This window comes from Episyrphus balteatus, chromosome 3 (assembly GCF_945859705.1).
Source record: "Episyrphus balteatus chromosome 3, idEpiBalt1.1, whole genome shotgun sequence".
In the NCBI taxonomy this organism is placed as follows: Eukaryota; Metazoa; Arthropoda; class Insecta; order Diptera; family Syrphidae; genus Episyrphus; species Episyrphus balteatus.
In genome coordinates this window covers 15,644,350-15,662,371 of record NC_079136.1, presented here as the reverse complement: position 1 = coordinate 15,662,371, position 18,022 = coordinate 15,644,350, and the positions used below count along the sequence as shown (strand labels likewise).

General features: G+C 31.2%; 1 protein-coding gene and 1 non-coding gene across 7 annotated transcripts in view; both read left to right on the top strand.

The window, feature by feature from the left end:
- Positions 1-13,819, top strand: part of LOC129917122 (myosin heavy chain 95F) — a 40,880-nt gene extending 27,061 nt beyond the window's left edge. The window contains exons 3-21 of one of the 6 annotated variants that reach the window (XM_055997477.1): positions 792-865; positions 928-1,057; positions 1,148-1,309; positions 1,372-1,634; positions 3,311-3,717; positions 3,773-4,319; positions 4,381-4,575; positions 4,633-5,065; positions 5,134-5,375; positions 5,444-5,542; positions 5,604-5,725; positions 8,287-8,517; positions 8,789-8,833; positions 10,822-10,863; positions 11,456-11,576; positions 12,659-12,776; positions 12,839-12,940; positions 13,007-13,102; positions 13,167-13,819. In XM_055997477.1, the coding sequence (XP_055853452.1) occupies positions 792-865; positions 928-1,057; positions 1,148-1,309; positions 1,372-1,634; positions 3,311-3,717; positions 3,773-4,319; positions 4,381-4,575; positions 4,633-5,065; positions 5,134-5,375; positions 5,444-5,542; positions 5,604-5,725; positions 8,287-8,517; positions 8,789-8,833; positions 10,822-10,863; positions 11,456-11,576; positions 12,659-12,776; positions 12,839-12,940; positions 13,007-13,102; positions 13,167-13,321 (3,584 nt within the window). In that variant the 3' untranslated portion in view covers positions 13,322-13,819. Of the gene's footprint in view, positions 1-791; positions 866-927; positions 1,058-1,147; positions 1,310-1,371; positions 1,635-3,310; positions 3,718-3,772; positions 4,320-4,380; positions 4,576-4,632; positions 5,066-5,133; positions 5,376-5,443; positions 5,543-5,603; positions 5,726-8,286; positions 8,550-8,788; positions 8,834-10,821; positions 10,864-11,455; positions 11,577-12,658; positions 12,777-12,838; positions 12,941-13,006; positions 13,103-13,166 lie in introns of those variants that run through there. The other 5 variants (XM_055997480.1, XM_055997479.1, XR_008772590.1 and 2 more) reach the window with 5 other exon arrangements.
- A 2,250-nt stretch (positions 13,820-16,069) lies between these two features.
- Positions 16,070-16,153, top strand: Trnal-uaa (transfer RNA leucine (anticodon UAA)). The gene has a single exon. It is a non-coding gene; the product is annotated as a tRNA-Leu (tRNA).
- The last annotated feature ends 1,869 nt before the right edge of the window (positions 16,154-18,022 follow it).

Below are 18,022 nucleotides of genomic sequence, written 5' to 3'. Positions count from 1 at the left end.
GCTTTATTAAACGAAAAACTAACTCACCGTCCGAATTCATCTAGCGACCGTCCATGGTGACATAGGGCACCCACCACTGCTTCACGCCATTGTGATCGGTATTTTAGCGGCACCATTATAGATTGTGGTTCCAAACAACAATCTTATTCAGCCATCTCTTTCCTGCCAGCTGATTCCAGTTTCGCACGCCAAGTTGGTTGAGGTCCCCTTTGATTTGCGAACGCCACCTAAAACGAGGTTTTCCTATACTGCGCCATCCCTCTGGGTTGGAGTCGAAAAGTTTCTGGGCCGCAGCATTGTTGTCTATGCACTATACATGAAAGGCGGCCTTGAAATCTTCAGATATGCTCTCCTCTTTTTTAGCTTATTGCTCTTTAGCTTAGATATGATTCCTTGTTCTTTTCTGCAGGTTTCAGTTTTAGGTTCATAACTTTGAGGTGTTCTTTTTTCATTCTGGTAAAACTTCAGGACCTCAGGTTAACAGATTGGTCCTCTACTATTCTACACCATTCTACTCAACCTGTGTAAAATCGTTTCGCTGCATCATCTTTGGCTGGCAAAGTAATTGTGTGCTTTTTAAATCGTTTAATACACCATTGCCAATTAAGCCTTCGTATAAAATTATCTTTGGATTCCTGACCCTATTTTCTATGAAATTTGTTTCTTCTGATCTAGCTAACAGTGACTTTGGAAAAATTAAACTTACCAAAAGTTGTTATATCCTCCATCAAAAGCAATTGCTAACTCTATTAAACTTTACTTATACCATTTTTATTTTTTTTTTATTACAGGTGAATTGATGCTCCTCAATGAGGCCACATTCCTTGACAACTTAAAGACTAGATATTATAAGGATAAAATCTACGTAAGTTAATATTTCATTTCAAAAAACAACCTATTATTTAACATCTAAAATTCTTACTCCAGACATACGTTGCCAACATTCTTATTGCTGTAAATCCATACCGGGAGTTAAAAGATCTTTACGCATCTTCAACCATCAAACAGTACAATGGCAGGTCGATTGGAGAACTTCCGCCACATGTGTTTGCTATTGGTAAGTGCAAAAATATTTTTTCACTTCTATTATCTAACTATAACTCTTAAAAAAAACATCTAAACAAACAAATTCCTTTCGTTCGTGTAGCCGACAAAGCAATACGTGATATGCGTGTCCTCAAAGCATCACAATCCATCATCGTGTCTGGTGAGTCAGGAGCTGGTAAAACAGAATCGACAAAATATTTGCTCAAATATCTTTGCCACTCGTTGGATAGTGCTGGACCAATAGAACAAAAAATCTTGGATGGTAAGTAAAATGCTCTTCAAAGCTTGTTTATTTTTTAATAAAAAAATCTCTTATTCTTCTAGCCAATCCTGTGTTGGAAGCATTTGGTAATGCAAAAACAACACGCAATAATAACAGTTCCCGATTTGGTAAATTCATTGAAGTACATTATGATTCCAAGTGTCAAGTTGTCGGAGGTTATATTTCTCATTATTTATTGGAAAAGAGCCGAATATGTACTCAAAGCTCTGAAGAACGTAACTATCATGTGTTCTATATGCTCTTGGCTGGAGCTCCTCAACAACTGCGTGATAGATTAGGGCTTGGCAAGCCAGATGATTATAGAGTAAGTGTTTTTTTGTTATCAGCATTATCTTTGGTTTTTAAGTGCATTTTATTGAAATGCTTGTGTGGATATGAATTAGTCATTAAATGGAGAGTTAGTTGCCGGCTTTTACTTAAATTGTATTTTAAGTGTAACATTTTATTTCATGTTGCAGAAAAAAAAGAAAATTTTAGATTTTCAATTATTTTTTTATGGAGCTACATAGCTAGAATGTCTATATAGATTAAAACTTTGAACTTTGTTTCATTTGCTACTTTTTAATGTATCGTTATCGTTAATGAGGATTTCTAATTGAAAATTCGGATTTCTAACGATTAACATTCATCAAAGTTAGATGGTCTCGAAACTTGTATTCATTTTTGTTCGTAGTTAAATAGATACTCCTTCCGTTCTCTTCAAAGACATAATATTGTCTTGCCTTAAAAAACCTAATACTTGGTTATACGCATATTTTCGGAAAGTCTACGTTAAATCCTTATTATCATTCTCCTCATTCTATTTCATAGCCTTATTCGTCGAGCTTCTCTATAAAATGGCAACACAGTTTATAATTTACATTTGTTGGGTGACGAGATGCAGAGACATTCCATACTTACTACTACGTTTAGGTAAACAAACAATTTTTACGCTGAATTTAAACAAAAATGGCAATCTTCCTCGACAAGGGAAACATAGGTTTATTTTAATTGATGTGCTTTGGAAAAGTAAAATATAGGTTGGTTAAATAGCATCCCTTGTATAGCGACCAAGAGAGTCTATCCTCAACAAGATTGGAACTACATATATAAGTTCTTGCTCTGATAATGTGTCCCTTTCAATGCCGTCTTTCATCATTAAAGTTGCATTCTTGAAATTAATATCTTTTACCTCAAAAATCTTTTACACAAATCTGCTGGACCGGATAGTATCCACCTACCGTTCTGATTGTTGCACTTGATATTTTAAATGCATTTGATAGGATTGGCATCAAGCTCTTTTTTAGAAAATGAGTGCTTATGGAGTAGATGAATCTCTCGTTACACTCAGAGAAAAAATAGTTAATAATTGGGATAACTATTGAAATAGTTAAAAAAATAGATATTTGTGACTATTTTAAAAGTCAATCGAAGTACTCGTATTATCCAAATTTACTATTAAATATCTACTCAATTTCAAAAATAGTTATATCTGGCTATTTAATTAGTCAATAATGACTTTTTAAAATAGTTAACCCGGTTTTAACTATTAAAACAGTTATTTTTTCTCTGAGTGTAGAAACTACCTTTCGAACCGTTTAATACAGGTGGTATTGGATAGATTCAAGTCTGAAACCTACAAAATAAATGTTAATGTGCCCCAGTTTTAGAATTTATCTCCTTTCTGAAACTTCTTACCCACTCAACTGTTTTTCTGATGGCGGTACCTTAAATTTTTCATGTACGTTTCCTGATTGTCGCCCATGTTCTTTGCATACAAAGACAGAATACAAAGATATGTAATAGATCAATAGCTGGTGCAATGGATCTATTGGATCTATTGGCAAACTGCTACAATTCGTTTGATTCAACAATAAGAGGCTATCCATTCCGATAAAAAAGATTTCACCTGTATGTTTAAACCATCCATAATCTATAATTGTATAAGGACATTTACACTTCGTATTAATTAATATGCTAACTTTTTTTTTTTTATTTCAGTACCTCTCTGGTTGTACTCAATACTTTGCTAAAGCTAAAACTGAAAAACTCATTCCATCATCGCAAAAATCTCGCGATCACAACTCGAAAGGTCCATTGAAAGATCCCATTATTGATGACTACGAACACTTTCAAGCATTGGACAATGCTCTTGGTCGTCTGGGTCTAAGCGGAGATAGTAAATTGGAAATATACTCTCTAGTAGCTGCTGTCCTTCATTTGGGAAATATTGCATTCGAAGAAATTCCCGATGATGCTCGTGGCGGCTGCCAGGTTTCACAATCATCAGAAAAATCATTGACCGTTACTTCAAAATTGCTCGGTGTTGATCCGTTTGAGCTGCGTCAAGCTTTGGTATCCAGAGTTATGCAAAGCAAAGGAGGTGGTATTAAGGGAACTGTTATTATGTAAGTTTAATAGAACACCACAGAGAAGACTTTAATTGACAATATATTTTTTTAGGGTACCTTTGAAGATCTACGAAGCTAGTAATGCACGAGATGCACTTGCTAAAGCTATCTACAGTCGAGTCTTTGATCGCATTGTATTTCTCATCAATCAGAGTATTCCTTTCAAAGCTTCAAGCTATTACATCGGTGTACTCGATATTGCTGGTTTTGAGTACTTCACAGTGAATTCATTTGAACAATTCTGCATTAATTATTGCAATGAAAAATTACAAAAGTTCTTCAACGATAACATTCTCAAGAACGAACAAGAATTATATAAACGAGAAGGTTTGAATGTTCCTGAAATTCAATTTACTGATAATCAGGATATAATTGAATTGATTGAGTCCAAGGCAAATGGTATTTACACATTGCTGGATGAGGAGAGTAAATTGCCGAAACCTTCAGCTATGCATTTTACTGATGAAGTTCATAAAGCTTGGCCAGGACATTTTCGTTTAGGATTTCCACGCTCTTCACGGTTAAAAGCACATAGAACTCTTCGTGATGAGGAGGGTTTCCTGGTGAGACATTTTGCTGGAGCTGTGTGCTATAAAACGGTAAGAATAATAAATTTGTATTACCTTTTCAATAAATTGAAGGCGGGTTGTTTTTTTGTAGGAACAATTTATCGAGAAGAACAACGATGCTTTGCATGCTTCGCTCGAGGGACTCGTCCAGGAATGTGAAAATCCTCTGCTTAAGTCGCTTTTCCCATCTGGTAGCAATATTTCCCGCGGAAAACTCAATTTCATATCCGTTGGATCCAAATTTAAGACACAACTTGCTGAACTTATGGAAAAGCTTGAAAAGAATGTAAGATTCTTCCTTAATAATCTTATTTAAGCATTGAAATGATTTTGTTTTTCGTAGGGTACAAACTTTATTCGTTGCATCAAACCGAACAGCAAAATGATTGATCGTGACTTCGAGGGAGGTCTCGCTTTGGGTCAACTCAAATGTTCTGGTACAATTTCAGTACTAGAACTTATGGAACATGGTTATCCATCACGTGTACCATTTGCCGATTTGTATAACATGTACAAATCCTATCTTCCTCCTGAGCTAGCCAAATTAGCTCCCAGAACTTTTTGTGAAGCTATGTTGCAATCACTGAATTTAAGTTCGAAAGACTTTAAGTTCGGTATAACGAGAGTGTTCTTTAGACCTGGAAAGTTTATAGAATTTGATCGAATTATGAAATCTGATCCAGAAAATCTTAAAGCAATTGTCGCAAAGGTTAAGAAATGGTTGATTCGTTCCAGATGGGTAAAGTCTACTTTGGGAGCTGTTTGTGTTATTAAATGTGAGTTTATATTTTCTGTTCATTCTACCCTTTCAACGTGATTGATAACTTTGAATTTCCATCCACAGTAAAGAATCGTATTAAATATCGTAACAAATGTGTGCTTGTCATACAGAAAGTTGTTCGCGGCTATTTAGCAAGGAAACAACATCGTCCAAGACTTCATGGAATTACTAAAATCAATAATATTCGTTCGAGTGCAGCAAAGACTGTTGATATTGCAAACCAACTTAAGGCTGGCAAAGAGGGTATCATAAGTGAAGTAAACTCTCTTGAAACACAAATTGATGATGCAATTAAGAAAATTAGGGTAAGTTATTAATAAAACGCTTCCATCTGATTTGAAATGATTAACTTTACTTTTTTGTATCGATAAAGGCAAATCCGAAAATCAAGGCGAAAGAAATTGATGATCTTATGAATAAAATCACTGGCAATATGAATAAGCTTACAGTGGCTTTGAATAGCAAATTGGAGGTATTTGTTATAAAAAATAAAATATTTTTGAATACGGTTTGTAATTGTTAATTGGTTTTAGGAACAAAAGCAAGCTGAAGAGCAAGAAAGACTTAGAAAAATTCAAGAAGCACTGGAAGCTGCACGTCGTGCAAAAGAAGAAGAAGAACGAAGAAATCGTGAAGACGAGGAGAATAAAAAACTGTAAGTGAATACATAATGTGCATTCATTCAAAAAAAATTAATCTTGAAACATGAACGGTGTTACAATGAAGTTAGTAGACCAAATTCTTACGAAATGTACCTTGCCGATTACACGTAAGTATTAATAGGCAGTGGGAGGTCTCAAGTTTATGATTAATTCTTCTTTTAGTGTCGTCTGGTCTGAGATAGTCCAAGAGTTCCTTATTTTGAAATATGAATGATATTCTTAGCTGGTTTTGGTTTGTGTCTTTTTCACTAAATCTATACAAATCGTACATAAATCCGTTGTGCACGAATTTCACAAGTTTTGATTTCTTCTAAACAATATGAGAAACCGAGTACCGGTGTACAACTGAAAAGACACATAGATGTTTGACAGCCTTGAATTATTTTTTCGTATATTTCTTATCCTGAATGCTGTGGTAGTGTATTGCCTTTTTCTCTTTTGTCATTCAGTGTCTTCCATCAGTTCTAATCAAATAGATTTTGTATACAAATTAAACTATGATGGGGGCGAAATTGTTAAGTCTGAGTTCAGTAAGGCGAGTGATATAGTTCAGGATGTATTTTCTCGCAAGTCTATCAAAGACGTCTAATTTTTTTTTTAAATTTTGGATTTTAAATTCTACACTTTTTTAAGCAAGGGCCGAAAATATGTTTATGCACTTTTAAGTATCAGTTAATGAAAACTGATAGAAGACTTAGTTATTGAATTGGCTTTTAAAAACGACTGCTCTGCTGGTCCACCCAACCTCACTTATTTTTAACATTTGAATGGTCACTGTGGTGTATGTGGAATACTTTTTGTATTAGTTTCTTGTTGGTTACAAATAAAAACTTCCTTTGTTAGATTTTTTAAAGACCATTTTAGGACCTTAAACATTTTTTAGGGGTCAGTCAGTTTTTTGTTTGTTTGTTTTTTTTTTTTTTTAACTGGTCCTTGTGAATTTTTTAAGATTGAGGCCAGAATTATAAGCTTCATACTTGTCAAATATCGCACCAAATTAAATAAAGAAGCAGCGTCAATTGTTGAAACATTAAAGTTGAAGAATTTCATCGCCTGCATGAGATTAATGTTCTCATTGCTTCCAACCTTCAAACCGGCTCGGCTGAGCGAAGAAGACTTAAACAATTTTAAAGATTACTTATAAGATATAATTTGGAACCCATTTAATACTTTTGCGTGATGAGTACAAAAATTAATCGATTGTGAGATAGGCGAAAGTATAGGAAATGGTAGGTTGATGAGTAAAGTTTTAGTACTTAATGTTTTTTCGTTGGAAAATTTCACCTTAGACCCATCGAAGAGTGACTGAATTTTTCGCTGTGATAAAATTCAAAACCGATTTATAAATCCTAAAGAGCATTTATTGTTCTAGAATTGGTTTCCTCACACATATCTGTACGTACAGATGCGAACAAAAAATAGCAGCGATTTGGAAAATATTTTAAATAAAGCATTAAACATTAAAAGAGCTTTGATTTTGGAAATTTTTTTAAGTAAAACTCCTTAAGTTTCATTAAAATTTAATTTTAGTACAAATGGAATTTAATTTATTTCTATTAAGCTTAAAAATAATCCAAAGACAAAATAAGCCTCAAATTAAAGCGAGCAAAATAATAGCAGTGACTTTCTTTTTCTATTAAATTTAAATAAAACAAGGGCGAAAATAGTTCAATTAAACGGTATTTTATTAGAGAAAAGGTAGTATTTGCTCCCATGACCGTTATTTTTTAATTACCGCTTCGCAACAACCTTTTATGAAGTCTTAAAGTCCCTGAGATCTTTGAAGTGTTATAGATCACCAAAACTGCTCAGTAACGGTTAATAACTCCCGTTATTTGAGTTTTGGCTTTAGACACATTTTTTTTTTTATATACCCCCAAAGTTTCTAGAAGGGATTGAGGTCTGAAAGACTGAGCAGGTCACTTTATGACCCCAATTTTAGTATCTTGAAACCATTGCTTGGCTGCTCTGCTGATGTATTTTGGGTTATTATGCTCTTGGAAGACCCATTTAAGCTTCATTTGGTGTCGAAGTAATAGCAGCATAATGTTTTGCAAACTATTCAGGTGCCAGAGCTGGTTAATTACAGTTTTGATCCAACGTATTAGGCCAAGTCCTAATAATAATATTTGAGATGCTTTTCTAGTAAACTGAACAAGCTCTTGACACCATTCGACACCATTTAGATTTAGTTTTACTTAAATTATTAGATCCTAATTACAGAGTACTTCTATTAGAGTTTTAATTTTTTTCCATTTCTGGATAAACATTGCTTGGAGCATGATGTCAACTTAGTTATCAGCACCGAATTGTATGGTTTATTTTGTTAACATTATAATGTGGGATCTTAGTTATTTAAAATATCGTTAATATGAAGTGTGAGGAAATCGATAGAGAGGAAATATTAGAAAAGAAAACAACAATAAATACATACAAGAGTTCTCACTAATCTATTCTGTGCACAAGCATTAATTTTTTTTAGAAAATCTAAAAAAAACACTACTCAACTATAAAGAACAAACAACACTTCTAAATTTAATTTTTCAATTTACAGTAAAACCGAAATGGAATCCCGTCGCAAGGCTGAAGAAATCCAACGACTGAAACAAGAAGAAGAAGACCGTAGAGCTGCCCTTTCACTCCAAGCCCAATTGCAAAAAGAAGCCGAAGACGATGCCAAATATCGGCAACAATTGGAACAAGAACGACGTGATCATGAATTGGCTTTGCGATTAGCTAGTGAATCTAATGGTCAGGTGGATGATAGCCCGCCCGTGATCAGGAAGTATGTGTTGAGGTTATCGATTTATGGTTTTGGTTTGTACATAAATAATTTTTGTTTTTATTTTTTTCAATTTTATTTTCGTTACTTTTCTCTTGTTCATATCTGGCGAGCACACATTTATTTATTTGGTTCTTTATTCTAATAACTTCTTTCTTTTGTAAATTTTATTTTATTTTCATTTATTTATTATTTTTACTTTTGATATTGTATAAACAACAAAAAAACTTTGTATTCTCATTTTTATTTTATTTAACATTTCTCTCTCTCTCAGTGGTCAAAGCGAAGTTTCGTCCATGGGGCCAAACAAACTTATCAGGTACAGCACACGGTTATATTTTTACATTTAATTTTTTTTTCAGGAAGTTTTTTTTTTTTTAATTACCTAACATTTAAGTTTTTAACTACAGAACACACACAAACACAACACGTATTTTCTCTATTTACTCTATGTTATACAGCATGAAAAAGATATTATATCTTATAAAATAGTAACAAAGTAATAACCACAAATACTGTTTATAGAACAAGGTGCATTGTGTGTAGATTGTGACTATAGCAAATGAATATGGCCGTAAACAATACATTTTTTATTTGATGTGAATACTGAATGCAAAACTTCCGTATCTACTAATATTCTTCGATACAAAAGCAATGACTAAAACCTTTTATTGTTTCCTATCATCCAAATCGACCTAAAATATAAATCCCGTACGAAATTTTCTCCAAATTTAGCCGAACTATAATTCATTCAAGAATATTTGTAAATAAGCCAAGTTTAGCGAAGCTCCTAGAATGATTTTTATTTAGTATTTAAGGATGGATTGATAACCAAAATGTGAGTATGCAGTTTTATAAGTTATAACCTTATGCGTTCTTATAACAAATTCAATAGTCTGGTAGCTTTAAATCACAGCCTTATTTGGTTTTCGGGAGATTAAATATCGCGAGTTTTCCAAATAATATGAGTCGGCTAAATTGACACAAATTCATATTCTGAATATAAGGACTGATGCTCTGTTATTTTCCCTAAGCCTGAAGACATCAATCTTGAAGATGCTAAAAAAAGAACTCAAGATATAAGCTTTTTAACCCTTTGCTCCCGGCAAAAAATACAAATATTTTGAAAAAAAGTTTCGATATTTTCTAATTACACACTAAAATGAAAAAATAATGATTGTACTAGTAATAACATTGTATAAGGAATGTTTTGAGCTGAGAGTACAAAAGAAGAAGTCCATTTTTTAGTAAAAAAAAACTATCAAAGTAATTAATAGGTGGTTTCATTCTGAAACCACTAGGAAGCAAAGGGTTTTAAACTAACCATATCGGCTTTAGTTTGGAGAGTTCTGATTTCAAAATAACAAACAAAAAATTAAACAGAAAAGTCTCCAAAACAAAGCCTCTTAAACAGCTTATATCTTGAGTTCTATTCAGAATGCGAATTTGTGTTTATTTAGCCTACTCACATTTATTGGAAAACTCGCGATAATTATTCTCCCGCAAACCATAAATGAGGCTGCGATTTAAAGCTGCCAGACTTTTAAATTAGTTATTAGAACGCGTATTCACATTTTGATTATCACTCCACTCCCAAAATTTGCTGTGGGCTCTTAGACTATAAACTGGCCACTCATAATACATATTTATTTCTATGGAACAATTTTGCCTTTAGTAATTTGTTGTTTCGTCGGAAATTTTATGTTAAGTATTAAATTTCTATCGATTTTCGAAACCACGTCCATTTTTTGGTAAAACTAAAAAAAAAAACTCTCGGGCCAAATCACTTGGCCAATATCGTTGCACATCTCAGAGAAATAAAAATTTGACTTATTATTCTTCAAATTTTCAGACTGTTTTTTGTAATAGTTTCTATAGATTCCATTGTTTAAACCACCCTATTACGGCTACCAACTATCAATTGGTATTTGATAAATCTTTATATTTTGACATTACAATCTCAAGCAATTTACCAACGATTTATCATTTTTAATGTCCGAAACTTTTATAAATTGAGTTTATAAACAAGGGCTGAGATAAACAAATATGTCAAAACTCCGTAACACACCCAAAAACACAAACTTAGTGCCACAAAATGGGTTTTTATCCTTCATCCATTGCGTGAAATAACCAAAAATAGAAAAGTTAACATCTGGTCCGCTAATAAGCTTTGCTTTAAAGATAATACACTGAGACTCGTCGAACATTTCAGTTAGTTTTTTGTTATTTTATTTTGTTTTGTTTTATTTGTTATGGTTAATATTAAACAATGATTACCAAAAATAAAATTTCTATATTTTCCCTCAGTTTTAGAGGAGTTACAAACTTCGTATCGCATTTTCATCAAAAGTAAGTGAAAGTTAGAAAGAATTCTGAAAGCCATCATGCTTTGTTAGTAAAATTATTAATATTTGTTTCTTTTTGCTATGCAAAATCATTTATCCATAATTTTCGTTTTATTGTTAATAGAACAATAAATTATTATCATCGCAGGAGAAGCTTCAATCCTCTAATCACTTCACTGTAAATCATATCATTCATATAGGAGGCAACCACAAACAAAAATTAATTGCTAAGCATTATTTTAACATTTATGGTTAGAAATCAATATTTATAAAGTGTTTATTTTTAAACAAACACGTACATTTTAATATAAATACTTGTAAAAAAGCTTTAAAACGCTAAATATTGTATATATTTTTTATTATTTAAATAATGCACCGGCTGTACTGACTCTGTATTATATAGCTATTTGTTTATTGATTATTGTTTGTTGATTATGGAGAAATTGCTTGAATCAATTTGTTAGGTAATAAAAACAAAATTATAAGCCAATTTAGTATGTAAAGTAAAAAAAATGCTTCCTTTTCAATTTCATGATGCAAAATAATAATTCCACAGTAAAATTCCTCAATTGACTTACATATTTTAATTTATTCAGGTCAGAAAACGTTCGCGCTCAACAACAGCTCTTGGGCAAACAAAAATACGATTTGTCCAAGTGGAAGTATTCTGAATTGCGTGACGCCATTAACACTTCCTGTGATATTGAATTGCTTGAGGTAAGTTTTAAAAACAAAAGAAAACATACACAATTCTCTTTTATGAACGTTTTTTTTTTCGAAACATTAAACAATCAACGTTATTAGCTTTATTGTACTTTTCAACCTAAAAAATAAAAAAAAAGAATTTATTATTTTTGGTCATAAAAGGTTAAGCGTTTAGCTTGATATAAGTCTTTCCTATTAAAAGAAAAAAAAAAACAAGTTTGGCTGGATGGTAACGAGTACAGTACTCTGCAACACAACTGATTTTTTAGATCTACCGAAGTCTTGAATCGGTGCCAACGACTGTTAAGTAACAAAAACTGATCTTCAACTGGGTTCATCTTTTTTTTAAAATTCTATGCCACAGTTTTTTAAGCAGTAATCAATCTTTTGCAAATTTAACTTGTTGTACAACTGAGACGTGACATTCACAAATTATTGGCTTCGCACTCCGAATTGATTTTTCGCATTTCTTCTCTGTAAATAACTTCAGTTCGTTTTCCAATTTTTTCAATTTTTTATTTAAAAAAAAATTAACAAATGGGATTTGTTGCAACGTAAAACTTCTTTTGAGGCAAGTACCTATTTCTCAAGACATAACTAGTATCTGCGACCTTTTTTTAATTAAGAATAAACGCTTAAACTTGGTTGTTTAAATGTTTTGCACGTGACACAACATATGGAGGGACGATTTAGAATTATATCTAAATGTCTAAATTGATCTAAGAACTGTAACGGCACTTAAAATCTATTGCAAACATCAAAAACAATCTAAAAAATGTCATCTACGTTACGATTTCGGGTTTCTGAAGTCGATACTTCCAGCCCAGTCTAATCGAAATAATTGCCATATTGTCTTTGCTGATGTACAAGTAATTTAATTTTTTACTTCAAACCACCAGTCTCAGCACCTCTTTTGTGGTCTATCAAAGCTCAATGGCTATATTTAGCCGCTTTGTCTTTGTCCAACTCTGCGATATTCATGAAAATACAATTTTTATCTCTTTCTATGTTACACGTTTTTTTTTTTAAGGTTCAATAAATAAATTAAACCATTCATTTTTTATTTACATTATTTTTTTCGATATCTCCTTCAGGCATGCCGACATGAATTCCATCGTCGCTTGAAGGTATATCATGCCTGGAAGGCAAAGAACCGCAAACGCACTACAATGGATGAAAATGAACGAGCTCCAAAAAGTGTGATGGAAGCAGGTAATTACGAAATACATTTTTCCTATGATTTCAATCAAATCTAACAAAACTCTTGTTTACAGCTTTTAAAACTCCGCCACTAGTACAGCCCAAGCAAGAAATAACAACTGCCCAACATCGGTACTTCCGCATACCATTTATGCGTGCCAATGCACCAGAAAACAGTAAATTTTAAAAATCAATCATTGTATTAAACATCGAACTAATAATTTTATGTTAAAAAAAAATAGCGAAACGTGGTTTATGGTATGCTCACTTTGATGGCCAATGGATTGCCCGCCAAATGGAACTGCATGCTGATAAAGCTCCCATTCTTTTAGTTGCTGGTAAGAATTCAATATAAAGTCTCTTTAAAACTTTCATAAACAACAATTTGTATCCCCTATTTAGGTGTTGATGATATGCAAATGTGTGAATTAAGCTTAGAAGAGACAGGACTCACCCGAAAACGTGGTGCCGAAATCCTTGAACATGAATTCAATCGAGAATGGGAACGTAATGGTGGCAAACCTTATAAAAATCTGGGTGCTAATAACAACCATTAAATAAATAAAAAAAAAAAAAGACAACCATTCATTGTCACATTCATCATCGCAAAGACTTTTGTTATTAATTTTTTGGGTTTCAAATCGAATTTTAAATTTTATACGTTTTTTCTTTCTTAAAAACATAAATTAAATCGCAGCAAACAGAAATTTTTCAGCTCTAAAAATCCAGTTAAAGTGCCTTTAAGTTCCCACACATTTTATACCAGTTTTGTCCATTTCGACCAGTTTTACATAGTTTTCTGTTTCTGCGAAGTTTAAAAAAAATCTATTTCTATAATTTAAAAAAAAATATGTAAGAGTAGGTTAAAACAATAAAAATAAAAAAAAAAATTAATCACAGTATTGAAATTAAAACTAACTGAATTCCATAAATACATTCCTTATGTATTTTGCAAAATTATTAATATACCATAATATACAAAATTTAATAATAAATGTTATTTCCAACTGTTTAAAAACATACCAATTTATATGTATGCATTTATATACAGTAAATTAATTAAAATTAAATGTTTCCATATTTCAATAGTAAAATTTTTAAAATACAGAAAGAAACAAGATATTTAAAAGAGAAAAACTAATATTATATTATAGTTAACTAGTTTCAAAATAATTTATGGAAAATTAAAAAGAAGAAAAAAATTATAATTTATATAATAATGTAAAAAATGGCATCTCTTCTTGTGTTTCAAATTAAACGGTTTTTTGAATCTATGTTCGCGCGAAAAGGATGTACAATTTAAAATTTTATTTACAAACAAAAAAAAAAATGCATGGAAAATAAAATTAATAATATTTAATTATTATATCATAAAAAATATTGATGTATGCAAACTATGTAAAATTAAATGATAACACAAAATAAAAGATTTCTATTTATAAAATTATCTGTGTTTGAGTTTCAATATGGATTTATAATTTCTTGAATTGATAAGCTCTTCAATTATGACATATGTATAATAAAAAAGAGATGTCGCCAAGATGATTTACGAAAAATGTAACCGATTGTTACTACGACAAAAAAAAATACATGCTAGAATTGCAAACGAGGAAAAAAGTTCACGGAATGAAAGAGCTTAAGCCATGGAGGAAATGTTTTACCTCGTATGGAAAATTATACCTAGATTGGTAGTTTGTCAGAGAGACCACCGTAGATTACTTTGAAAGGATGTTAATTGATTACAGGGACTCTTGGAAAAACAAAGATGTATAAGTGGCACTGTCTACATATTATGGACAAGGCAGAGAGTCAATTAAAGATGATTCCCTCTGGGAAAATCATGACTACAGTTTTTGGGATATGGCATACGGAACGTATTTTGATAATCCATTATAAAAAAAAATAGGGTGTTAATATAACTGGTAGATAATACGCAAACATTGCTGCATAAGTTGAAAATATGTCATGAATACAAAAAAAGAAGAAGAAAGTGGACAAAAGGGGATGTGCTTTTGAAAGACAAGGCAAAAGCCTTTTGGAATAACTCCCTTACAGAAATGTGGGTTCGAAGTATTAAAATCACCCACCTTAAAACTCAGATTTGGAACTTCTGTGTTTTCTTAATTTTAGATGTTTCAATATATGTATTTTCTTGCCATTTACTTACGTTTGGAGTGAACACAAAAAATTAATTGTTTTCTTAGAAAAAAATGGTTTTGTTTTTTAATTTCTCGAAAACGACAAAATTTTTCACATCCGATTTTCTGTTATTAACTAAAAACTGATGAGAGAAATGTATTTTGGAAAAAAAATTAGTACTTAGGGCCCTATTATGACTTGGGAATCGCTAAAAAAAATTGGAGAATCAAATTTATTGAGTCTTTAATACGCGATTTAGCGTTTTAGAAATGATAGTCACATCATTTTTTTTTATTTTGACTGCATTGCGGGCTGGTCTTCGTAGTTTTATAATCGGAATACAAGGAGATGAGTGTTTCCCAAAATTGTTCGACTTGAGTCGAATGTTCGACTCGCGAGACATAATTTCATAAAATTTCGAGAGTGTATACCTTGATTTTTAAATATCGAAATAGAACAATAGCATTTATTGATATTCTTTAGGTGAAGTTTTTGAAAACGCAATTGAAAAATAAGATAATTATCAACAAATATCAAATGGCCTGATAAAATTGTTTGAGAACACAACAATTTTCATTAACCTTTAACATGATGAATGACAAAAAAAAGTTACACATACACCACAGTGCACCTTGAGTTTTAGTAGAGATTTAATGTTGCGAATTGAGTGCACCTTGAGTTTTAGTAGAGATTTAGTGTTGCGAATTGATTATTAAACTGACATTAAAAAAGAGTAAACCTCGAAAAAAATGATATGATCAAATCACTTATTTTAGAATTAGAATTTTTTATTTTGGATGTTAAATTGGATTTAATTATCGGTTAACTTCATTGAACTGTGAAAAATGCTATACCTATGCATATGCATTTTTCTTCTTTGGAATCACATCAATACGAAAAGGCATGAACGCAAAAGAATTTAAAATAATTAAAAGCAAAAGTGGCAACACTTACTATAAAAACGAAACAAATATTTTATTTATTTACAAAAATACAAAGGATTATGTCTTTGCTTATCGAAATAGCAAATACCTAAACCAATAACAATACAACTGTTATACTCTATTTATAATAAATTGAAAACATCTCCAAATATGAATTTTCTATACCAAAGCAATATGTTCGAATTGTTTTATATTGTACAAATTATACCGTACTCTCAACAAGTCAGGTTGGCCGAGCGGTCTAAGGCGCCAGATTTAAGCTCTGGTTCCCGAGAGGGAGCGTGGGTTCGAACCCCACACCTGACAAATTCTTTTTATATTTTTTTATTATTTTTATTCTATTTTATTTTTGTTTAAGAGCCAATTTTTCAATCTTCTAATAAACAGTCAGTTAACTGTTCGAAGAATAAAGTTATTAGACTCATAAACAATCAGATAAAAACATTGAATTTTTCAATCAAGAATAATTCATTCTACAGAATAACAAAAAAAAATTGTCAAATTCAAAAATATTTAAAATTAAACGTCATTTTTATTCATGATTGTTTTTGTTTTCTTGTTTTCCACTGTATTTTTTTCAAAATTCTTTCAAAACAGCTTTGACAACTGACACAATATTTTTATTGAGATTATTCCTTAGAATAATTTTATTCGTCTCTGAAAGAAGCAGATAGATTTATTCTTAGGAATAAGCTATATCTGCCTGTTGAAAAATTGATTTTTTCTCTATCCTTAGGAATAAGTACTAACTGATTGTTTAACTGACTATTGAAAAATTGGCCCTAAAACGAATATATTATTTGTAAATTGTTCTATTGTTTGTTCCGTATTATTTAATTAAATCAAAGTATGTAAGGACAGGTATTGCAAAAAACAACCTGAATTGTATGTAATGAGAAATGTAAATGTTTATTCCATTATTTATAAAACCTACTTAGTTCACTGAATTCTTGTTTAATGACTTATATTTTCACAATAGAAAACATTACAAATTTTACCATGAGGTTATTTATTTCTTAATAAAAAAAATTTAAACATTATAACGAAAACTATAAACAGGTGTAAAATTTAAACTGAAACAAAATCTGAAATTTAATTGCCCTCCAAAACAAGTATGCAGTTTTTATATTAAGATGCATTTTTAGAAAAAAAATTTTTAAAATTGTTAGAGCCTTTAAAAAAAAAAAAATTTTTTTATAAATAATTTTTTGGAATAAAAGTTTCAAAATAAAATTGGTATGCCATTTTATAGAAATCACTAATCGACATCTTAAAAAAAAATTTCCAAAAAATACAATGTCGAAAATTTTATTTTTCAAAAAAAAAATGTTTCAATTTTTTTTTAATCCAAAAATTATTTTTTTTCAAATTTTATTTTTGACTTATATTTGAGTTATATAAGTGCTTCTTCACAAAAAGTTTCGTTGAAATCGACTAAGCCGGAGAATATCGAATTAAAAAAAAGGTTCTATGGCAGGTACCGTTAATAAATGATTTTCAAAAAAAAAAATTTTCATTGGAAGATGTACCTTGTTTTAAGACTTTCATTTTAATTTTTTAAACAAAATCGTTGGAGCCGTTTTTGAGAAATTTCAACTTTACTAAAATCGGTATATGACAAGTAACGTTATTTTTGGTCCAAAAAAATTAACTCCAAAAACCCCTCTGGAGAGTCTCCAAAAAATGCTACATACCAAGTTTGAAGCCAATCGGTCCATCCGTTAAGGCTGTAGCTCCTTATACAGACAGACAGACAGACAGACAGTCGGACTTCCGGGACCCACTTTTTTGGCATTCTCTACCATCGTAATATCATGGAAAAATGTTATCTTAACTTTTTTTTGTACGAATGCATAACTTGATATACAGGGTGTCCCAAAAGTCAACGTCGAAATGAAAATGGTAGATAGGGTAGGTGGTTACAGCTATCAGAAAAATAATAAAAAAAATCGCAGCCATATATTTTGTGAGTTAAAAAATCGAAAAAATGGTCACGACGGTTTTTCATATGCCGTGACTACAAATCTTAATTTTTCTCATTTTTTTCTTTTGTTACGGAACCTTGAATAACAAAAAATTTTAGCTCAGCTGCATCAGTTTTAAAGCAAATATTACTTTTTTGCCCAACTAAGTACTAAAAAATTTTATTTGACTCTAATTCAATGAACCGTAGTG